A 24157-nucleotide genomic window follows, 5' to 3' on the forward strand; every position below is an offset into this window, starting at 1 on the left:
ACAACAGTGTGAAGGCGCATATCAGAAATGGGCCACATGTAAAACTGTGTGGACAGTAAGATTGAATATGGAAAGACAATCTGATTTGCATTCTTAGGCTTTGTGAACACAATTAATGTACTGTGAAATTGGGATTACCCTTTGCTCCCAATTTGTATAATTGGGAGCAAAGAGTAATCCCATGGCTGTCCCCTGAATCTACAAATAGTTTACATTTACATTTAAGTCATTTAGCAGACGCTCTTATCCAGAGCGACTTACAAGTACATACATTCATACTTTTTTGTACTGTCCCCCCGTGGGAAACGAAGCCACAATCCTGGCGTTGCAAGCGCCATGCTCTACCAACTGAGCTACACGGGACCGTTTACATTTGAAAGGCCCAGTGCATTCAAAATTCAGTTTTTCTGTGTCTTCAAATTCAGTTTTTCTCTGTCCCCTGAATCTACAAATAGTTTACATTTGAAAGGCCCAGTGCATTCAAAATTCAGTTTTTCTGTGTCTTGTATCATTTGTACAACAGTACATGAAATGATCACTGTCAAAGTATGAGAAAAAATGTAATCAGTGTTATTTCCCAAAAGTTGCTGGTTGAAAATACAGGCTGTTCCGTTGCTCAGTTGCTGGATTGTGCAGACGCAGTTGCCTCTCCCTCGCATGCGCGCATCACCTAGGACTGTTTCCCCTGTCTGTGATTGTCTCCACCACCTCAAGGTGTCGCCCATCTTCCCCATTATCCACTGTGTATTTATACCTGTGTTTTATGTCTGTCTGTGCCAGATTGTCTTGTTTGTTCAAACCTACCGGTGGTTTGTCTCAGCGCCTGCTTCCCCCCCTCCCAGTCTCTCTTTTTCCCCACCCTCTTGGTTTTGACCCTGTCCTGTCTCTGAGCCTGCCTGCCGTCCTGTACCTTTACCGACCTCTGCCTGACCTGAGCCTGCCTGTCATCCTGTACCTTTCCCCCTCTTCTCTGGAATATTTATTCCTGTCTATTTGCCTACCCCTTTGGGATTATTAAACCGTTGGTTACACTGATGTGGTCTGCATCTGGGTCTTACCTTCATATCTGATAGTACGAACTGGCAATGACTGACCCAGCAGACCCGGACCAGCTGCGTAATGCCATCTCCTCCCAAGGAGCCTCCATTGGTAGCCATGAGGAATTGCTTTGTGGGCTGATGGAGAGGGTACAAACATTGGCTGAGCACCATGACTGGGCATTGGACATGCTGCGGGAGCAATACCGCGGGTTGTCTGGGGGGGCAGCGTTCCACGGTGGGAACCCCACTGCCCCCGAGTACCTCGACGGTTAGCAGCGCCGCCCCACCGGCCACTCAACCTTCCCGGGAGCCCCGCTTACCTCCACCCGGAACGCTTTAATGGAGAGCCGAGCACCTGTTGGGCATTTTTAGCTTAGTGTGCCCTCATTTTCGAGCTTCAGCCCTCCTCCTTCCCCTCGGATCATTACAAAATGTGCCTATCTCATTATGCTGATGTCTGGAAGGGCTCTCACCTGGGCTACTGCCGTATGGGAACAGCAGCCGGCCATATACGTGAACCTGGGGGGGTTCGTGGGAGAGGTGAGGAAGGTTTTCGATGCCCCGTTCTCCTGGAGAGAAGCTGCCTGGAAGCTAATCCAGCTCTGGCAGGATGCCTTCACTGTGGCCGACAAATGCGGTAGATTTCCGCACGTTGGCAGCGGAGAGTGCGTGGAACCCAGAAGCATTATTCGACATGTTCCATTCCCATGGATGTTAGAGTGCTGGATGGGCGCTCTATAGGTTGGGTCACCCATAACACCACTCCCATCAACCTACGTGTGTCAGGGAATCACAACGAGACCATTCAGTTCCTGCTCATCAAGTCCCCCCAGGTTCCCATGGTGTTGGGATTCTCCTGGCTCCAGCGACACAATCCACTCATCAACTGGTCTATGGGTGTTTATCATGGGCTGGAGTCCGTTCTGCCACTCCCATTGTCTGAAATCGGTGCAACCAGCCCTGGGACTTCTTCCACGGGCCTCGGAGTTGGCTCCGTACCCTTCTGCCATTCCCGCGGAGTACCAGGCTCTCCAGGAGGTGTTTAGCAAGGCACAGGCCACTTCCCTTCCGCCGCACCGCCCCTATGACTGCAGGATTGACCTTCTCCCTGTCACCACTCCGCCCCGGTGACGTCTGTACTCACTGTTGGGACCAGAGACTAAGGCTATGGAGAACTACATTGGGGACTCCCTAGCTACAGGATTTATCCATCCCTCCTCCTTTCCAGCTGGTGCAGGGTTATTCTTTGAGAAGGACAAGACCCTGCACCCGTGCATTGACTACTTGGCACTCAATGACATCACTGTGAAGAACAGTTACCACTAATTTCCTCGGCTTTCAAGCCGCTCCAGGTGGCCACGGTCTTCTCCAAGCTGGATCTACAAAACGCCTACGACCTGGTGCAGATACGAGAGGGGGACGAGTGGAAGGCCCTCTTCAACACGGCCAGCAGCCACTACGACTATCTGGTCATGCCCTTTGGACTCACCAACGTCCCTGCCGTGTTCCAGGCTTTGGTGAACGATGTTCTCTGCGACATGCTGAACCGCTTCGTTTTCATCAACATTGATGACATCCTCGTCTTCTCCTGCTCCCCCCAGGAACACGTGTTCCATGTCCGACAGGTTATCCAGCGCCTTCTGGAGAACCAGTTGTTTGTCAAGGCGGAAAAGTGAGTTCCATTGCTGGGCTACATCATCTCTGCTGGGAGTGTCCAGTTGGACCCCGAGAAGTTGAGAGCAGTGGTGGATTGGCCTATATCCAGAGTGCAGCTGCAACGCTTCCTGGGGTCCGGCAACTTTTATTGACGCTTTCTCCGGGGTTGCAGCACCCTGACCTCCCCCATATCTTCCCTCACTTCTACCAAGGTTCCATTCACGTGGTCCACGGCCTCTGACCGGGTGTTCCGGAACCTTAAACACTGCTTCACCACGGCTCTGATCCTGGTTCATCCGGACCCTTCCTGTCAGTTTGTGGTGGAGGCCGATGCTTCGGATGTCGGAGTGGGGGTGGTTCTGTCCCAACTTTCTGCCCGGGACCTTATGCTGCATTCCTGCGCCACCTCCCACCGCCTCAGCGGCACAGAGAGGAATTATGATGTGGGGAATCGGGAGCTTCTTGCGGTGAAGATGGCGCTGGAGGAATGGAGACACTGGCTTGAGGGGGCAGAACAGCCGTTCATTGTGTGGACCTACCACAAAAACCTGGAGTATCTCGGCACCTCCAAGTGCCTCAACTCCAGGCAAGCGAGATGGGCCCTGCTGTTTACCCATTTCAACTTTTCCCTCCTACCGGCCAGGGTCCAAGAATGTCAAACCGGATGCTCTGTCTCACCGCTATAACCCCACGACTACCACCCCGGAGCCTGACACCATCCTTCCCGCCTCGTGTCTGGCGACAGCAATCAGCTGGGGTATAGGGAAACTGGTCCGGGAGTTACCGCGGCCCCAGCCGAACCCTGGGGGGCCCCAGATAACCGAATGTTCGTGCCTGACGCTGTCCGCTCCGTGGTCCTATAGTTGGCCCATTCCTCCAGGCTAGCCTTTCACCCGGGCTATCGTTGGACCCTGGCCTTTGTGCGACAACGCTTCTTGTGGCCTATCAAGGTTCTGGATTTTGCTGCGTTTGTCGCTGCCTGCGCCCAGAACAAGACTCCTTAGCAAGCTACGGCTGGTCTTCTCCAACCATTGCCTGTCCCTCACCGTCCCTGGTCCCATATATCCCTATATTTCATCACAAGTCTTACCCCGTCTGAGGGCAACACTGTCATCCTGACTGTGGTCGACCGGTTTTCCAAAGCTGCCCACTTCATTCGTCTCCCCAAACCCCCCTCGGCCAAGGAGACGGCCTAGTTTATGGTGCAGCACGTCTTCCGGATCCAAGGACTCCCGGTGGACATAGTCTTCGACCGGGGTCCGCAGTTCTCGTCCCGGTTCTGGAAGGCGTTCTGCATGCTCATTGGGTCATGGGACAGTCTGTCCTCCGGATTCCACCCCCAGTCCAACGGCCAGTCGAAGCTAGCCAACCAGGACTTGGAGACAACCCTTTGCTGCCTCCGCCAACCCTACCACCTGGAGTCAGCAACTGGTATGGGTCGAGTACGCTCGCAACGAGTCTCTCGCCCTTCGAGTGTGCCATGGGATACCAGCCTCTTCTCTTCCCCGAGCAAGAGGAGGTCTGCAATCCCTCTGCCCAAATGTTAATTCGGCGCTGTCGCCGTACCTGGAAGTGAGCCCGGACCGCTCTGTTGAAGACCACTTCCAGTTATAGGAGAATTGTCACCGGACCCCTGCTCCACGCTATCGGCTCAGGCAGAGGGTAAGGCTCTCCACCCGGGACCTGCCTCTCCGGGTGGTCCTGTAAACTTTCTCCCCCGGTGCAACGGCCTGTTTCCCATCTCAAGAGTTATTAGCCTCACTGCTGTTCATCTTTTGTTACCACGTACCCTCTGTATTCACCCCACTTTCCATGTATCTAGGATTAAGCCTGTGTCTCACAGCCCTTTGCCTTCTGTTTCCAGGCCCTCCTCCCGGTGTCATTGATGGTCATCCAGCATACACAGTGAGACACCTATGAGTGTTCGACCACGGGGCAGGGGTTTCCAGTACCTGGTGGACTGGGACGGTTATGGCCCGGAGGAGAGGTGCTGGGTCCCCGCTAGAGACGTCCTGGACCCAGCCCTCATCGCCGATCAACCGGGTATGCGCCCAGGTAGGATGCCAGGTGGCGCCCCTGGGGGGGGGATACTGTCACACCCTGATCTGTTTCACCTGTCTTTGATTGTTCCACCCCCCTCCAGGTGTCGCCCATTTTCCCCTGGGTATTTTTACCGGTGTTTTCTGTCTGTGCCAGTTAATCTGTTCAAGCCTACCAGTGCTTTGTCTCAGCTCCTGCTTTTCCCCAGTCTCTTTTTCTCGCCCTCTTGGTTCTTACCCTTGCCTGTCCTGTCTCTGAGCCCGCCTGCCTGACCACTCTGCCTTAGCCTGCCTGCCGTCCTGTACTTTTGCCCAACCTCTGGATTACCGGCTTCTGCCTGACCTAAGCCTGCCTGCTGTCCTGTAACTTTCCCCCTCTTCTCTGGACTATTTACCCCTGCCTTGACCTGTCTATTTGCCTGCCCGTTTTGGTTTATTCAACTATTGGTTATCTAACATGGTCTGCATCTGGGTCTTAACTTCATATCTGATGAGGGCAACTTTAGAGATCCCTGTTTTTTTACAGTCAAAAGACTAGTGTCAAAATTGACTGCCAAGTCTAGGATAATTAGGATAATTTTTGTCTAATGCTGCGTTCGTAACTGGAAGTCAGAATTGTGTGTGTATATATATAATTACACAGTACCAGCCAAGTTTGGATACACCTACACGTTCAAGGGTTTTTCTATCTTTTTTTACTATTTTCTACATTGTAGAATAGTAGTGAAGACATAACATTTATGGAATTATGTAGTAACCAAAAAAGAAAAAATATATTTTGATTTGTTAAAAGTAGCCACCCTTTGCCTTGATTACAGCTTTGCACACTTAGAGGACCATAGAGTAATTATATTTGTGAGCAAACATTTCATAACTTTAGGTGGCATAAAGGGACAGACAATATAAAGACATCTCTATCATTCTCTGTTTACCACATACGACTGGGAAAAATACATTTGAAAGGCCCTCCAACTGGTAGTTACTAGTGGGAAACATCCTCTAATACTTGAGTTCTGAGTTCTCCCACTCTGATGTCACCTACTAAGGAAATTACCTTGACAACAGCATTTTTTGGCAGTTAAATGCAACTATAAAACGTTTTATTTTTAAATGCTAATATGGTTTTGAACGCTATAGGGTTACAAGCCTGATAGCTGTACTTTTATGGTTGACACAGCTTGTTGGCCATTATCCAATTGGGTTTTTCTCAACGAGTTCAGGTGAATGCATCCAACAGCTATTTACAACTTCACAATTAGTTTCCACCTCCCACTTGGAGTTCAAGGAAGATAGAGAAGTTTCCCACTAGTAATTACCAGTTAGAGGGCCATTCAAATAGATATTTTGTAACAGTCCTGACCTGTTTTATGTTGTTTTTTATGTGTTTATGGTCAGGGCATGTGTTTTGGTTGGGCAGTCTATGTTATCTGTTTCTATGTTGGTTTTGGGTTACCTGGTATGGCTCTTGATTAGAGGCAGGTGGTTTGCGTTTTCCTCTAATTAAGAGTCATATTTAGGTAGGGCGTTCTCACTGTTTGTTTGTGGGTGATTGTCTCCTGTGATGTCTTCGTCGTTGTCGATGTATTTTCACATACGGGACTGTTTGGCTGTTCGTGTGTTTTGATGTAACGTTCCTGTCCGTGAGTTTACGTTTAGTGATGTGAGTTTATGTTCAGGTTTCGTTCTACGTCGTTTTGTTATTTTGTAAGTTTGTTAAAGTGTTTGTTTTCGTGTTGCCATCATCATCAGTTTTTCGGTTATAAATAAAAAGATGGCTTATTTCCCGCAAACTGCATTTTGGTCTGAAGATCCTTCTCTCCTCACCTCGTCCGAGGATGAGGAGAGCGACAGCCGTTACAGAATCACCCACCACTCCAGAGCCAAGCAGCGGAGTCGACGGAGAAAAGGACGGGAAAACAAGGATTTCTGGACTTGGGAGCAGATAATGAATGGAGAAGGTCCCTGGGCTAAGGCAGGAGAAAATCGCCGTTCTCAGGAAGAGAGGGAGGCAGCTAAAGCCCAGGAGCGGTGGTTTGAGGAGGCAGCAAGGAGACGTGGCTGGAAGCCCGAAAAGCCATGGGAGCAGCTGGAGGCACTGGGGAGAGCAGAGGCTACCGGAGAGAGGAACCGGAGCTATGAGGGAACGCGTCTGGCACGGAAGCCCGAAAAGCCCGTAAGTAATTCCCAAAAATTTCTTGGGGGGGGGCTAAGAGGTAGTGGGCCAAGGGCAGGTAGGAGACCTGCGCCCACTTCCCAGGCTTACCGTGGAGAGCGGGAGTACGGGCAGGCGCCGTGTTACGCAGTAGAGCGCACGGTGTCTCCTGTACGAGTGCATAGCCCAGTGCGGGTTATTCCACCTCCCCGCACTGGTAGGGCTAGATTGGGTATTGAGCCAGGTGTCATGAGGCCGGCTCAACGCGTCTGGTCTCCAGTGCGTCTCCTCGGGCCGGCATACATGGCACCTGCCTTACGCATGGTTTCCCCGGTTCGCCTACATAGGCCGGTGCGGGTTATTCCACCTCCCCGCACTGGTCGGGCGACCGGGAGCATTCAACCAGGTAAGGTTGGGCGGGTTCAATGCTCAAGAGTGCCAGTACGCCTCCACGGTCCGGTATTTCCGGCGCCACCTCCCCGCCCCAGCCTAGTACCTACAGTGTCTACACTACGCACTAGGCTACCAGTGCGTATCCTGAGCCCTGTTCCTCCTCCACGCACTCTCCCTGTAGTGCGTGTATCTAGCCCGGTGCCTCCAGTTCCGGCCCCACGCACTAAGCTACCAGTGCGTCTCCAGAGCCCTGTACAAACTGTATCTTCTCCCCCTACTAATCCTGATGTGCTTGTCCTCAGCCCGGCGTCACCAGTGCCGGTACCACGCATCAGTTATAGAGTGGGCTTTGAGAATACAGTGTGCCCTGTCCCTGCTCCCCGCACTAGTAGGAAGGTGCTTATCATTAGCACGGTGCCTCCAGTTCCGGCACCACGCACCAGGTCTACAGTGCACCGTATCCGGCCAGAGCCATCCGTCTCCCCAGCGCCATCTGAGCCATCCGTCTCCCCAGCGCCATCTGAGCCATCCGTCTCCCCAGCGCCGTCTGAGCCATCCGTCTGCCAGGAGCCTGCAAAGCCGCCCGTCTGCCATGAGCCTGCAAAGCCGCCCGTCTGCCATGAGCCTACAGAGCCATCCGCCAGACAGGAGCCGCTAGAGCCGTCAGCCAGACAGGAGCCGCTAGAGCCGTCAGCCAGACAGGATCCGCCAGAGCCGCCAACCAGACAGGATCTGCCAGAGCCGCCAACCAGACAGGATCTGCCAGAGCCGCCAACCAGACAGGATCTGCCAGAGCCGCCAACCAGACAGGATCTGCCAGAGCCGCCAGCGAACCATGAGCAGCCAGAGCCGTCAGAGAGCCATGAGCAGCCAGAGCCGTCAGAGAGCCATGAGCAGCCAGAGCCGTCAGAGAGCCATGACCAGCCAGAGCCGTCCTGCCATGACCAGCCAGAGCCGTCCAGCCAGGACCTGCCAGAGCCGTCCAGCCAGGACCTGCCAGAGCCGTCCAGCCAGGACCTGCCAGAGCCGTCCAGCCAGGACCTGCCAGAGCCGTCCAGCCAGGACCTGCCAGAGCCGTCCAGCCAGGACCTGCCAGAGCCGTCCAGCCAGGACCTGCCAGAGCCGTCCTGCTATGACCTGCCAGAACCGTCCTGCTATGACCTGCCAGAACCGTCCAGCCAGGACCTGCCAGAGCCGTCCAGCCAGGACTTGCCAGAGCCGTCCAGCCAGGACCTGCCAGAGCCGTTCAAACAGGACCTGCAAGAGTCCCTCAGCCAGGACCTGCCAGAGTCCTTCAGCCGGGATCTGCCCCTTGTCCCGGTGTTGCCCCTTGTCCCGGTGTTGCCCCTTGTCCCGGTGCTGCCCCTTGTCCCGGTGCTGCCCCTTGTCCCGGTGCTGCCCCTTGTCCCGGTGCTGCCCCTTGTCCCGGTGCTGCCCCTTGTCCCGGTGCTGCCCCTTGTCCCGGTGCTGCCCCTTGTCCCGGTGCTGCCCCTTGTCCCGGTGCTGCCCCTTATTCCGGTGCTGGTCCTTATCCTGGTGCTGCCCCTTGTTCCGGTGCTGCCCCTTGTCCCGGTGCTACCCCTTGTCCCGGTGCTGCCCCTTGTCCCGGTACTGGCCGTTTATTTAGGGGAAGGTAGTTTTAGGGTGGTCAGTGGAAGGGGTAGACAGAAGAGGGGAGTGACTATGGTGGTGTGGGGAGAGCGTCCAGAGCCGGAGCCACCACCGTGGTCAACTGCCCACCCAGACCCTCCCCTGGACTTTGTGCTGGTGCGCCCGGCGTTCGCACCTTGAGGGGGGGGTTCTGTAACAGTCCTGACCTGTTTTATGTTGTTTTTTATGTGTTTATGGTCAGGGCATGTGTTTTGGGTGGGCAGTCTATGTTATCTGTTTCTATGTTGGTTTTGGGTTACCTGGTATGGCTCTTGATTAGAGGCAGGTGGTTTGCGTTTTCCTCTAATTAAGAGTCATATTTAGGTAGGGCGTTCTCACTGTTTGTTTGTGGGTGATTGTCTCCTGTGATGTCTTCGTCGTTGTCGATGTATTTTCACATACGGGACTGTTTGGCTGTTCGTGTGTTTTGATGTAACGTTCCTGTCCGTGAGTTTACGTTTAGTGATGTGAGTTTATGTTCAGGTTTCGTTCTACGTCGTTTTGTTATTTTGTAAGTTTGTTAAAGTGTTTGTTTTCGTGTTGCCATCATCATCAGTTTTTCGGTTATAAATAAAAAGATGGCTTATTTCCCGCAAACTGCATTTTGGTCTGAAGATCCTTCTCTCCTCACCTCGTCCGAGGATGAGGAGAGCGACAGCCGTTACAGAATCACCCACCACTCCAGAGCCAAGCAGCGGAGTCGACGGAGAAAAGGACGGGAAAACAAGGATTTCTGGACTTGGGAGCAGATAATGAATGGAGAAGGTCCCTGGGCTAAGGCAGGAGAAAATCGCCGTTCTCAGGAAGAGAGGGAGGCAGCTAAAGCCCAGGAGCGGTGGTTTGAGGAGGCAGCAAGGAGACGTGGCTGGAAGCCCGAAAAGCCATGGGAGCAGCTGGAGGCACTGGGGAGAGCAGAGGCTACCGGAGAGAGGAACCGGAGCTATGAGGGAACGCGTCTGGCACGGAAGCCCGAAAAGCCCGTAAGTAATTCCCAAAAATTTCTTGGGGGGGGGCTAAGAGGTAGTGGGCCAAGGGCAGGTAGGAGACCTGCGCCCACTTCCCAGGCTTACCGTGGAGAGCGGGAGTACGGGCAGGCGCCGTGTTACGCAGTAGAGCGCACGGTGTCTCCTGTACGAGTGCATAGCCCAGTGCGGGTTATTCCACCTCCCCGCACTGGTAGGGCTAGATTGGGTATTGAGCCAGGTGTCATGAGGCCGGCTCAACGCGTCTGGTCTCCAGTGCGTCTCCTCGGGCCGGCATACATGGCACCTGCCTTACGCATGGTTTCCCCGGTTCGCCTACATAGGCCGGTGCGGGTTATTCCACCTCCCCGCACTGGTCGGGCGACCGGGAGCATTCAACCAGGTAAGGTTGGGCGGGTTCAATGCTCAAGAGTGCCAGTACGCCTCCACGGTCCGGTATTTCCGGCGCCACCTCCCCGCCCCAGCCTAGTACCTACAGTGTCTACACTACGCACTAGGCTACCAGTGCGTATCCTGAGCCCTGTTCCTCCTCCACGCACTCTCCCTGTAGTGCGTGTATCTAGCCCGGTGCCTCCAGTTCCGGCCCCACGCACTAAGCTACCAGTGCGTCTCCAGAGCCCTGTACAAACTGTATCTTCTCCCCCTACTAATCCTGATGTGCTTGTCCTCAGCCCGGCGTCACCAGTGCCGGTACCACGCATCAGTTATAGAGTGGGCTTTGAGAATACAGTGTGCCCTGTCCCTGCTCCCCGCACTAGTAGGAAGGTGCTTATCATTAGCACGGTGCCTCCAGTTCCGGCACCACGCACCAGGTCTACAGTGCACCGTATCCGGCCAGAGCCATCCGTCTCCCCAGCGCCATCTGAGCCATCCGTCTCCCCAGCGCCATCTGAGCCATCCGTCTCCCCAGCGCCGTCTGAGCCATCCGTCTGCCAGGAGCCTGCAAAGCCGCCCGTCTGCCATGAGCCTGCAAAGCCGCCCGTCTGCCATGAGCCTACAGAGCCATCCGCCAGACAGGAGCCGCTAGAGCCGTCAGCCAGACAGGAGCCGCTAGAGCCGTCAGCCAGACAGGATCCGCCAGAGCCGCCAACCAGACAGGATCTGCCAGAGCCGCCAACCAGACAGGATCTGCCAGAGCCGCCAACCAGACAGGATCTGCCAGAGCCGCCAACCAGACAGGATCTGCCAGAGCCGCCAGCGAACCATGAGCAGCCAGAGCCGTCAGAGAGCCATGAGCAGCCAGAGCCGTCAGAGAGCCATGAGCAGCCAGAGCCGTCAGAGAGCCATGACCAGCCAGAGCCGTCCTGCCATGACCAGCCAGAGCCGTCCAGCCAGGACCTGCCAGAGCCGTCCAGCCAGGACCTGCCAGAGCCGTCCAGCCAGGACCTGCCAGAGCCGTCCAGCCAGGACCTGCCAGAGCCGTCCAGCCAGGACCTGCCAGAGCCGTCCAGCCAGGACTTGCCAGAGCCGTCCAGCCAGGACCTGCCAGAGCCGTCCTGCTATGACCTGCCAGAGCCGTCCTGCTATGACCTGCCAGAGCCGTCCTGCTATGACCTGCCAGAACCGTCCAGCCAGGACCTGCCAGAGCCGTCCAGCCAGGACTTGCCAGAGCCGTCCAGCCAGGACCTGCCAGAGCCGTTCAAACAGGACCTGCCAGAGTCCCTCAGCCAGGACCTGCCAGAGTCCTTCAGCCGGGATCTGCCCCTTGTCCCGGTGTTGCCCCTTGTCCCGGTGTTGCCCCTTGTCCCGGTGCTGCCCCTTGTCCCGGTGCTGCCCCTTGTCCCGGTGCTGCCCCTTGTCCCGGTGCTGCCCCTTGTCCCGGTGCTGCCCCTTGTCCCGGTGCTGCCCCTTGTCCCGGTGCTGCCCCTTGTCCCGGTGCTGCCCCTTGTCCCGGTGCTGCCCCTTGTCCCGGTGCTGCCCCTTGTCCCGGTGCTGCCCCTTGTCCCGGTGCTGCCCCTTATTCCGGTGCTGGTCCTTATCCTGGTGCTGCCCCTTGTTCCGGTGCTGCCCCTTGTCCCGGTGCTACCCCTTGTCCCGGTGCTGCCCCTTGTCCCGGTACTGGCCGTTTATTTAGGGGAAGGTAGTTTTAGGGTGGTCAGTGGAAGGGGTAGACAGAAGAGGGGAGTGACTATGGTGGTGTGGGGAGAGCGTCCAGAGCCGGAGCCACCACCGTGGTCAACTGCCCACCCAGACCCTCCCCTGGACTTTGTGCTGGTGCGCCCGGCGTTCGCACCTTGAGGGGGGGGTTCTGTAACAGTCCTGACCTGTTTTATGTTGTTTTTTATGTGTTTATGGTCAGGGCATGTGTTTTGGGTGGGCAGTCTATGTTATCTGTTTCTATGTTGGTTTTGGGTTACCTGGTATGGCTCTTGATTAGAGGCAGGTGGTTTGCGTTTTCCTCTAATTAAGAGTCATATTTAGGTAGGGCGTTCTCACTGTTTGTTTGTGGGTGATTGTCTCCTGTGATGTCTTCGTCGTTGTCGATGTATTTTCACATACGGGACTGTTTGGCTGTTCGTGTGTTTTGATGTAACGTTCCTGTCCGTGAGTTTACGTTTAGTGATGTGAGTTTATGTTCAGGTTTCGTTCTACGTCGTTTTGTTATTTTGTAAGTTTGTTAAAGTGTTTGTTTTCGTGTTGCCATCATCATCAGTTTTTCGGTTATAAATAAAAAGATGGCTTATTTCCCGCAAACTGCATTTTGGTCTGAAGATCCTTCTCTCCTCACCTCGTCCGAGGATGAGGAGAGCGACAGCCTTTACATATTTGTTACCCAGAAATTATTTGATATTGAGAATGTCTGCACTGGGCCTTTTTAATGAAATAAAGTACTTTTTAATGGCAAGACAAGGTCTCAATTTCACTATCATGTATGTTTGTAAACAATCTTTTAACACCACTTGCAATTGCTGAATTGTATTTGGTTCCCTGTAAGCTGTCTATGGACAAGGAGACTGCTATACATGCATTGGTTTTGTTTACCTGGCCATCGCCACCGACTGCTAATTCAGCATTTTTGATAACCTGAACTCTGCTTTCACTTGTGTAGCTTCTACCTTATATGTTTATATTTCTATGGTGTAATTCTTCAAAAACCCTGAAGATATCTAAATTGCCGCTAAATTGTTGGTCAACAATTTACTATAGGAGGGTATACAGATAAGGCATTCATAACACCTTTATGAAGCCAATCATGAGACCTTTGTGAATTTTGAAGGATTATTCATAACAACCTTAATACATTTATTCAACATCATTCATGAGATTTCAAATTAAAACTCTTAAAGGGGTTATGAATACCTTACCCTGTAAAGCAAAGTGTTACCAATTGTTGCCTATAGCATGTTTAAATAATTCTAAGAGGATTTCTGCAGACATATTATTTCTCCAGTTAATATTGATTTGAAAGGCTTTTATTACATGTGTTAAATTCTATGATAAAGAAACAAATGCTGTATTGCAGACTTTTAAATATAGTGAGTTAATAGCTTAAATCAGCAGGGGAAATGACAAAAATCAAAAATAATATTTCTGTGTATATAAATGATTAAATTACATAAGTGCATAATATACCAGCTCAGCTGTAGCTTTGACTAAAATGAGAAATACTGTATAATATTAAAAAGTAGTACATTGGGGAAACATGTGACCTATTAACCCTATCAAGAACAATGCAATGTTGTTATAAAAATATAAGCAAGTCTGTGTTTAATCTTCTCAAAAGTAATGGTGTATGGATTACATGAAAAATATATTATTTGTTGTGATGATGAGCAGATATAGATGATTGGCTGTTATTTTGATAGTCTTGTCACCTCAGAAGAGGCCGTTTCTTGTGGTGTACTGTGGGTTGTAAGATCTGCGTCTGTGCCAGCGTCTCCTTAAACCTGCACAGCCGCCACATAGCATGCACTGCAAAACAAGATGGAGAAGTATGATTCACATGTAAAATCAAATCATTGCAGAGATTTAGCATATTTTTTATTAAATACTCTGTAAAACATGTAAACAGTATACACAGTACATAAGTGAACACAAGCCTATACGTACACATAGCAGGATCCACAGGGGTACCAAAATGATAGCCATGCCACAGGGGATGATAATGGCCAGAGCCCAGCCAGGAAAACCTCCACTTGTACTGAAATGAGTGGTCAGCAAAATGGTAGTAGGTGGTGCGGTGCTGGTAGTTGTTGTTGGGGCAACAGTGGTTGTCAAGAGACCTAGAATACAAAGTGAACAATATTTAGGGGGTATTATAAACTTGTGATATATGAAATTGTTTTCACATTTGAGTGTTATACACAAGTTGTTACATGCAGTTTGATGACTCACTGGCAACAAAAAAGCATAGCAATAATGACCAATGACAACAAAATCAGCGTACCTGAGACTTTTAAAACATCCCCTAGAAAGGCACTAGGGAGGTTGACGTCTTTCTCTTTGTATACATACGTCACGTTTGCCCTGATTTGATTGCCAACAACACTGTAAAGATAAAAATGGGTTCCTGTGAGAGTTGAACTGTGGAATGTGTGAACAAGACCTGTTCACGGAAATAATCCTTATATCAGATCATATAAATCATATGTAGTACTGATCCACAACTGGAACATATACAACACATGCTCCCTCCATCCTGTTTAGCTGTACAAACAGCAGCTGTATGAAGTCTGCAGACATTCTAAAGAGTGCAGTTAAGAAAGATGGGTTGGTTGGGGAGGGCTTGAAGTTGTACTCACCTAAATTTGGCTTTGGGAAAGTCAAATTGTTTGCCGTTTGGTTCACTGAGAATATCATGCAGCTAAAAGGAGACATAAAATCAAGTTCTCAATTATTAAGATGACAGGACCATGGATGGTTAAGGATTTCATGCCCAAGTTTGTAGATGTATTGTGGTCAAATGATATGGCCAATATGGCCCTTAAACATTCCTGTTGAATTCTGTTGATTAACTTTACAGTACAATATCCTAGATTGAGTAATCTAGTACGAAAAAGTATCTTACGAGGCTGTTAATTGAATCCTGTATCTGGCTGTAGGTATCATTGGTGAAAGTGAGTCTAGCACTTTGAAGCAGTATCTCCTCCATGGATACATTGGTTATTTTGAAACCAAGATCAACAGCAAATGAAGTATCTGCAAGTTCTGTGAGCACAAAAAAAACATCACTATATTTATTTTATTTAACCTTTAGTTAACTAGGCAAATCAATTAAAGAACAAATTCTTATTTACAATTTACTATAGCAGCAGACAAAATGACCTGTTAGAATTTATGAGTTTCAACAAAGCTGATTCTGTGTGTGGAAAAGCCACATTTAAGAAGTATTTAGAAAGTGGGAGCAGTTAATTGTTTACTTATTAATTAACATAATTATTCTAAGCAGACATAATTGTCTTGAATTTTAGGAGGAAATATGTTTTTAAAAGTTTTTAAAAGCATACTTCATGATATAAGCCAAATTTGTTCAACTCACTGATATAAGTTGCATTCTGGAGGGTGGCTTGAGTGTTTCTTTGAATTTTGAAGGTCCTGAATTGAGGAGACAGTTTCTTGTTGACGGCACCAAGGACATCATCCTTAGTGGGGACTGCTGTGTTGAGCTGGAACTCTAGTCTTATAAAAACCACCACTGTGCCAAATCTGAGAGAAAATGATAATACATTTGGACATTTTGTATGGTTTTATGAAAGCATTAGTGGTTCATGGCGGAGATACATTGTTCTTTGTTGCAAGGCTTCCTTGATTGAAAATAAAATGTTAATTAGACTGTATGAAACAATTATATTTAATTATTTTGCTTACCTAGTTGATGCCACTGAAGCCTTAGAAGTTGAGGTAAAAGTTGCCGTTGTGGTTGTACTTGTAGGAGCTGCTGTTCTAGTTGTAGTAGTAGGAGCCATAGTTGTAGTGGTCATTGCAGTAGGAGCTGCGATGGTTGCCATAGAAGCTGGAGTTGTGGTTGTCATCGTTGTAATAATAGGAGTTACATTTGTGCTTGTTTTAGTAGGTCCTGTGGTGGTTCTCGTAGAAGCTGTAGTTGCGGTTGCTGATGGAGCCACAGTTATTGTAGTAAATGCAGCTATGGCAGGAGGAGCTGCAGTTATGGTGGTAGGAGCTGCTGTTATGGTTGTCGTAGCAGGAACGGCAGTTGTCTTTGTCGGAAACGAGGCAGTTGTTCCAGTTGGAGCTGCAGTTGTGGTTGCCATTAGAGTTACATTTGTGCTTGTTTTAGTAGGTCCTGTGGTGGTTCTCGTAGAAGCTGTAGTTGTGGTTGCTGATGGAGCCACAGTTATTGTAGTGAATGCAGCTATAGCAGGAGGAGCTGCAGTTATGGTGGTAGGAGCTGCTGTTATGGTTGTCGTAGCAGGAACGGCAGTTGTCTTTGTCGGAAACGAGGCAGTTGTTCCAGTTGGAGCTGCAGTTGTGGTTGCCATTAGAGTTACATTTGTGCTTGTTTTAGTAGGTCCTGTGGTTGTTCTCGTAGAAGCTGTAGTTGTGGTTGCTGATGGAGCCACAGTTATTGTAGTGAATGCAGCTATAGCAGGAGGAGCTGCAGTTATGGTGGTAGGAGCTGCTGTTATGGTTGTCGTAGCAGGAACTGCAGTTGTCTTTGTCGGAAACGAGGCAGTTGTTCCAGTTGGAGCTGCAGTTGTGGTTGCCATTAGAGTTACAGGTGTTGTTTCCTTAGTAGAAGCTGCAGCTGTGGTTGTCATAGAAACTACAGTTGTTGTACTAGCTGCTGTTGTGGTTGCTGTAGGAGCTACAGTTGTCACTGCCGTAGGAATTAAAATGGTATTAGGAACTGCAGTTGTGATTTGCGTTGTAGGAGCTACAGTTGTTGTAGTATTAGCTGCTGCAGTTGTCGTGGGAGCTACAGTTGTTGAAGTGGTCGTGGGAGCTACAGTTGTTGTAGTTGAAGCTGCAATTGTGGGGGTCAAAGGAGCTACAGTTGTGATTTCTGAAGGAGCTTCAGTTGTGCTCGTTGTAGGAGTTAAAATGGTAATAGGACCTGCAGTTGTGATTGACATAGTAGGTGCTGCTGTTTTGTTTGTGGAAGCAGCTACAGTTGTTGTTGTAGGAGCTGCTGCAGTTGTTGTGGTCGTAGGAGAAACAGTTGTTTTCGTTGAAGCTGCAATTGTGGGGGTCATAGGAGCTAGTGTTGTGATTTCTGTATTAGCTTCAGTTGTGGTTGTCGTAGGAGGTAAAATGGTAGTAGGACCTGCAGAATTGATTGGCGTTGTAGGTGCTGTTGTGGTTGCTGTAGGAGCTACACTTGTGGTTGTCGTAGGAGGTAAAATGGTAGTAGGACCTGCAGTTGAGATTGACATTGTAGGAGCTACAGTTGTTGTGTTTGAAGCTGCAATTGCGGTGGTCATAGGAGCTACAGTTGTGATTTCTGTATTAGCTTCAGTTGTGGTTGTTGTAGGAGGTAAAATGGTAGTTGGACCTGCAGATTTGACTGGCATTGTAGGTGCTGTTGTGGTTGCTGTAGGAGCTACATTTGTGGTTGTCGTAGGAGTTAATATGGTTGTAGGACCTGCAGTTGTTATTGGTGTTGATGGAGCTACAGTTGTGATTACTGTATTTGCTTCAGTTGTGGTTGTCGTAGGAGGTAAAATGGTAGTAGGACCTGCAGTTGAGATTGACATTGTAGGAGCTACAGTTGTTGTTGTGGTTGTCGTAGGTGATACAGGTGTGGTTGTCGAAGGAGGTAAAATGGTAGTAGGACCTGCAGTTGTGAATGACGTATTGGGTGCTGAAGTTGTAGAGGTTGTAGGAGCAAGAGTTGTTGCTGCAGTTGTGATTGGCATTGTAGGAGCTACAGTTGAAGTATTAGCTGCAGTTGTCGTAGGGACTGCTGTTGCTGATGTCGTTGGTGCTACATTTGTTGTAGAAGGAGCTTCAGTTGTTGTTGCAGTAGGGGCTACAGTAGTAGTTGTGGAAGCAACTACAGTTGTTGTTGTAGGAGCTGCTGCAGTTGTAGTGGTTGTGGGAGCTACAGTTGTTGAAGTAGAATCTGCAATTGTGGGGGTCATAGAAGCTACTGTTGTGATTTCTGTAGGAGCTTCAGTTGTGGTTGATGTAGTATGTGCTGCACTTGTGGTTGTTGAAGCATCTGCAGTTGTTGTTGTAGGTGATGCTACAGTTGTTGTAGTTGAAGCTGCAATTGCGGTGGTCATAGGAGCTACAGTTGTGATGTCTGTATTAGCTTCAGTTGTGGTTGTCGTAGGAGGTAAAATGGTAGTAGAACCTGCAGTTGAGATTGACATTGTAGGAGCTGCAGGTGTGTTTGTGGAAACAGCTACAGTTGATGTTATAGGAGCTGCTGCAGTTGTTGTGGTCGTAGGAGCTACAGTTGTTGTGTTTGAAGCTGCAATTGCAGAGGTCATAGGAGCTACAGTTGTGATTTCTGTATTAGCTTCAGTTGTGGTTGTCGTAGGAGGTAAAATGGTAGTCTGACCTGCAGAATTGATTGGCGTTGTAGGTGCTGTTGTGGTTGCTGTAGGAGCTACACTTGTGGTTGTCGTAGGAGTTAATATGGTTGTAGGACCTGCATTTGTGATTGGTGTTGATGGAGCTACAGTTGTGTTGTCTGTATTTGAATCAGTTGTGGTTGTCCTAGGAGGTAAAATGGTAGTAGGACCTGCAGTTGAGATTGACATTGTAGGAGCTGCAGTTGTTGTAGTGGATGTTGTTGTGATTGTCGTAGGTGATACAGTTGTGGTTGTCGAATGAGGTAAATTGATGGTAGGAGCTGCAGTTGTGATTGGCATTGTAGGAGCTACAGTTGAAGTATTAGCTGCAGTTGTCGTAGGGACTGTTGTTGCTGATGTCGTTGATGTAGAAGGAGCTTCATTTGTGGTTGCAGTATTGGCTGCAGTAGTAGTTGTGGAAGCAGCTACAGTTGTTGTTGTAGGTGATGCTGCAGTTGTCGTGGGAGCTACAGTTGTTGAAGTAGAAGCTGCAATTGTGGGGGTCAAAGGAGCTACAGTTGTGACTTCTGAAGGAGCTTCAGTTGTGCTTGTCGTAGGAGTTAAAATGGTAGTAGGACCTGCAGTTGTGAATGACGTATTGGGTGCTGAAGTTGTAGAGGTTGTAGGAGCAAGAGTTGTTGCTGCAGTTGTGATTGGCATTGTAGGAGCTACAGTTGAAGTATTAGCTGCAGTTTTCGTAGGGACTGTTGTTGCTGATGTCGTTGGTGCTACAGTTGTTGTAGAAGGAGCTTCAGTTGTTGTTGCAGTAGGGTCAGCAGTAGTAGTTGTGGAAGCAGCTACAGTTGTTGTAGGAGCTGCTGCAGTTGTAGTGGTTGTGGGAGCTACAGTTGTTGAAGTAGAATCTGCAATTGTGGGGGTCATAGAAGCAACTGTTGTGAATTCTGTAGGAGCTACACTTGTGGTTGTCGTAAGAGGTAAAATTGTAGTAGGACCTGCAGTTGTGATTGATGTAGTAGGTGCTGCACCTGTGGTTGTGGAAGCATCTGCAGTTGTTGTTGTAGGTGATGCTACAGTTGTAGTTGAAGTTGCAATTGTGGGGGGCATAAGAGCTACAGTTGTGATGTCTGTAGGAGCTTCAGTTGTGGTTGTCGTTGGAGTTAAAATGGTAATAGGACCTGCAGTTGTGATTGACGTAGTAGGTGCTGCAGTTGTCATGGGAGCTACAATTGTTGAAGTAGAATCTGCAATTGTGGGGGTCATAGAAGCTACAGTTGTGACTTCTGAAGGAGCTTCAATTGTGCTTGTCGTAGGAGTTAAAATGGTAGTAGGACCTGCAGTTGTGATTGACGTAGTAGGTGCTGCTGTTTTGTTTGTAGAAGCAGCTACAGTTGTGGTCGTAGGAGCAGCAGTTGTTGTAGTTGAAGCTGCAATTGTGGGGGTCAAAGGAGCTACAGTTGTGACTTCTGAAGGAGCTTCAGTTGTGCTTGTCGTAGGAGTTAAAATGGTAGTAGGACCTGCAGTTGTGATTGACATAGTAGGTGCTGCTGTTTTGTTTGTGGAAGCAGCTACCGTTGTTGTTGTAGGAGCTGCTGCAGTTGTCGTGGGAGCTACAGTTGTTGATGTAGAAGCTGCAATTGTGGGGATCAAAGGAGCTACAGTTATGACTTCTGAAGGAGCTTCAGTTGTGCTTGTCGTAGGAGTTAAAATGGTAGTACGACCTGCAGTTGTGATTGACGTAGTAGGTGCTGCTGTTTTGTTTGTGGAAGCAGCTACAGTTGTTGTTATAGGAGCTGCTGCAGTTGTAGTTGAAGTTGCAATTGTGGGGGGCATAAGAGCTACAGTTGTGATGTCTGTATTTGCTTCAGTTGTGGTTGTCGTTGGAGTTAAAATAGTAGTAGGACCTGCAGTTGTGATTGACGTAGTAGGTGCTGCAGTTGTAGTGGATGTTGTTGTGATTGTCGTAGGTGATACAGTTGAGGTTGTCGAATGAGGTAAATTGGTGGTAGGAGCTACAGTTGCCGTTGTCATTGTAGGAGCTACAGTTGAAGTATTAGCTGCAGTTGTCTTAGCGACTGTTGTTGCTGATGTCGTTGGTGTAGAAGGAGCTTCAGTTGTGGTTGCAGTAGGGACTGCAGTAGTAATTGTGGAAGCAGCTACAGTTGTTGTTATAGGAGCTGCTGCAGTTGTTGTGGTCGTAGGGGCTACAGTTGTTGTATTTGAAGCTGCAATTGCAGGGGTCATAGGAGCAACAGTTGTGAGTTCTGTATTAGCCTCAGTTATGGTTGTCGTAGGAGGTAAAATGGTAGTAGGACCTGCAGAATTTATTGGCGTAGTAGGTGCTGTTGTGGTTGCTGTAGGAGCTACACTTGTGGTTGTTGTAGGAGTTAATATGGTTGTAGGACCTGCAGTTGTGATTGGTGTTGATGGAGCTACAGTTGTGATTTCTGTAGGAGCTTCAGTTGTGGTTGTCGTAAGAGGTAAAATTGTAGTAGGACCTGCAGTTGTGATTGATGTTGTAGGTGCTGCACCTGTGGTTGTGGAAGCATCTACAGTTGTTGTTGTAGGTGATGCTACAGTTGTAGTTGAAGTTGCAATTGTGGGGGGCATAAGAGCTACAGTTGTAATGTCTGTAGGAGCTTCAGTTGTGGTTGTCGTTGGAGTTAAAATGGTAGTAGGACCTGCAGTTGTGATTGACGTAGTAGGTGCTGCTGTTTTGTTTGTGGAAGCATCTACAGTTGTTGTTTTAGGAGCTGCTGCAGTTGTTGTGGTTGTAGGAGCTACAGTTGTTGTATTTGAAGCTACAATTGCAGAGGTCATAGGAGCTACAGTTGTGATTTCTGTATTAGCCTCAGTTGTGGTTGTCGTAGGAGGTAAAATGGTAGTAGGACCTGCAGAATTGATTGGCGTTGCAGGTGCTGTTGTGGTTGCTGTAGGAGCTACACTTGTGGTTGTCGTAGGAGTTAATATGGTTGTAGGACCTGCAGTTGTGATTGGTGTTGATGGAGCTACAGTTGTGATGTCTGTATTTGCTTCAGTTGTGGTTGTCCTAGGAGGTAAAATGGTAGTAGGACCTGCAGTTGAGATTGACATTGTAGGAGCTGCAGTTGTTGTAGTGGATGTTGTTGTGATTGCCGTAGGTGATACAGTTGTGGTTGTTGAATGAGGTAAATTGATGGTAGGAGCTGCAGTTGTCATTGGCATTGTAGGAGCTACAGTTGAAGTATTAGCTGCAGTTGTCGTAGGGACTGTTGTTGCTGATGTCGTTGGTGCAGAAGGAGCTTCAGTTGTGGTTGCAGTAGGAGCTGCAGTAGTAGTTGTGGAAGCATCTGCAGTTGTTGTTGTAGGTGATGCTGCAGTTGTCGTGGGAGCTACAGTTGTTGAAGTAGAAGCTGCAATTGTGGGGGTCAAAGGAGCTACAGTTGTGACTTCTGAAGGAGCTTCAGTTGTGCTTGTCGTAGTAGGTGCTGCACTTGTGGTTGTGGAAGCATCTGCAGTTGTTGTTGTAGGTGATGCTACAGTTGTAGTTGAAGTTGCAATTGTGGGGGGCATAAGAGCTACAGTTGTGATGTCTGTATTTGCTTCAGTTGTGGTTGTCGTTGGAGTTAAAATAGTAGTAGGACCTGCAGTTGAGATTGACGTAGTAGGTGCTGCAGTTGTTGTAGTGGATGTTGTTGTGATTGTCGTAGGTGATACAGTTGAGGTTGTCGAATGAGGTAAATTGGTGGTAGGAGCTACAGTTGCCGTTGGCATTGTAGGAGCTACAGTTGAAGTATTAGCTGCAGTTGTCGTAGCGACTGTTGTTGCTGATGTCGTTGCTGTAGAAGGAGCTTCAGTTGTGGTTGCAGTAGGGACTGCAGTAGTAATTGTGGAAGCAGCTACAGTTGTTGTTATAGGAGCTGCTGCAGTTGTTGTGGTCGTAGGGGCTACAGTTGTTGTATTTGAAGCTGCAATTGCAGGGGTCATAGGAGCTACAGTTGTGAGTTCTGTATTAGCCTCAGTTATGGTTGTCGTAGGAGGTAAAATGGTAGTAGGACCTGCAGAATTGATTGGCGTTGTAGGTGCTGTTGTGGTTGCTGTAGGAGCTACACTTGTGGTTGTCGTAGGAGTTAATATGGTTGTAGGACCTGCAGTTGTTATTGGTGTTGATGGAGCTACAGTTGTGATTTCTGTATTTGCTTCAGTTGTGGTTGTCGTAGGAGGTAAAATGGTAGTAGGACCTGCAGTTGTGAATGACGTATTGGGTGCTGAAGTTGTAGAGGTTGTAGGAGCAAGAGTTGTTGCTGCAGTTGTGATTGGCATTGTAGGAGCTACAGTTGAAGTATTAGCTGCAGTTGTCATAGGGACTGTTGTTGCTGATGTCGTTGGTGCTACAGTTGTTGTAGAAGGAGCTTCAGTTGTTGTTGCAGTAGGGTCAGCAGTAGTAGTTGTGGAAGCAGCTACAGTTGTTGTTGTAGGAGCTGCTGCAGTTGTAGTGGTTGTGGGAGCTACAGTTGTTGAAGTAGAATCTGCAATTGTGGGGGTTATAGAAGCAACTGTTGTGATTTCTGTAGGAGCTACACTTGTGGTTGTCGTAAGAGGTAAAATTGTAGTAGGACCTGCAGTTGTGATTGATGTAGTAGGTGCTGCACCTGTGGTTGTGGAAGCATCTACAGTTGTTGTTGTAGGTGATACAGTTGAGGTTGTCGAATGAGGTAAATTGGTGGTAGGAGCTACAGTTGCCGTTGGCATTGTAGGAGCTACAGTTGAAGTATTAGCTGCAGTTGTCGTAGCGACTGTTGTTGCTGATGTCGTTGCTGTAGAAGGAGCTTCAGTTGTGGTTGCAGTAGGGACTGCAGTAGTAATTGTGGAAGCAGCTACAGTTGTTGTTATAGGAGCTGCTGCAGTTGTTGTGGTCGTAGGGGCTACAGTTGTTGTATTTGAAGCTGCAATTGCAGGGGTCATAGGAGCTACAGTTGTGAGTACTGTATTAGCCTCAGTTATGGTTGTCGTAGGAGGTAAAATGGTAGTAGGACCTGCAGAATTGATTGGCGTTGTAGGTGCTGTTGTGGTTGCTGTAGGAGCTACACTTGTGGTTGTCGTAGGAGTTAATATGGTTGTAGGACCTGCAGTTGTTATTGGTGTTGATGGAGCTACAGTTGTGATTTCTGTATTTGCTTCAGTTGTGGTTGTCGTAGGAGGTAAAATGGTAGTAGGACCTGCAGTTGTGAATGACGTATTGGGTGCTGAAGTTGTAGAGGTTGTAGGAGCAAGAGTTGTTGCTGCAGTTGTGATTGGCATTGTAGGAGATACAGTTGAAGTATTAGCTGCAGTTGTCATTGGGACTGTTGTTGCTGATGTCGTTGGTGCTACAGTTGTTGTAGAAGGAGCTTCAGTTGTTGTTGCAGTAGGGTCAGCAGTAGTAGTTGTGGAAGCAGCTACAGTTGTTGTTGTAGGAGCTGCTGCAGTTGTAGTGGTTGTGGGAGCTACAGTTGTTGAAGTAGAATCTGCAATTGTGGGGGTTATAGAAGCAACTGTTGTGATTTCTGTAGGAGCTACACTTGTGGTTGTCGTAGGAGTTAATATGGTTGTAGGACCTGCATTTGTGATTGGTGTTGATGGAGCTACAGTTGTGATTTCTGTAGGAGCTTCAGTTGTGGTTGTCGTAAGAGGTAAAATTGTAGTAGGACCTGCAGTTGTGATTGATGTAGTAGGTGCTGCACCTGTGGTTGTGGAAGCATCTACAGTTGTTGTTGTAGGTGATGCTACAGTTGTAGTTGAAGTTGCAATTGTGGGGGGCATAAGAGCTACAGTTGTAATGTCTGTA

At 49.0% G+C, this 24157-nt stretch overlaps 2 protein-coding genes across 2 annotated transcripts; both read right to left on the minus strand.

Annotated features, from left to right (window-relative positions):
• Positions 1 to 15919: 15919 nt before the first annotated feature.
• Positions 15920 to 19458, minus strand: LOC129819482 (mucin-5AC-like). The gene is made up of 7 exons (XM_055875785.1): positions 18706 to 19458; positions 18381 to 18433; positions 18226 to 18290; positions 17567 to 18170; positions 17139 to 17276; positions 16929 to 17048; positions 15920 to 16106 (listed from the first exon to the last, which is right to left on the minus strand). The coding sequence occupies exons 1-7, from the start codon at positions 19456 to 19458 to the stop codon at positions 15920 to 15922; spliced, it is 1920 nt and encodes a 639-aa protein (XP_055731760.1).
• Positions 19459 to 19645: 187 nt separating this feature from the next.
• LOC129819483 (mucin-5AC-like) lies at positions 19646 to 24132 on the minus strand. The gene is made up of 2 exons (XM_055875786.1): positions 23384 to 24132; positions 19646 to 19778 (listed from the first exon to the last, which is right to left on the minus strand). Exons 1-2 carry the CDS (start codon positions 24130 to 24132, stop codon positions 19646 to 19648), a joined length of 882 nt encoding a protein of 293 aa, XP_055731761.1.
• Between the last annotated feature and the right edge of the window lie 25 nt (positions 24133 to 24157).

This window comes from Salvelinus fontinalis, chromosome 22 (assembly GCF_029448725.1).
Source record: "Salvelinus fontinalis isolate EN_2023a chromosome 22, ASM2944872v1, whole genome shotgun sequence".
NCBI classification, from domain to species: domain Eukaryota; kingdom Metazoa; phylum Chordata; class Actinopteri; order Salmoniformes; family Salmonidae; genus Salvelinus; species Salvelinus fontinalis.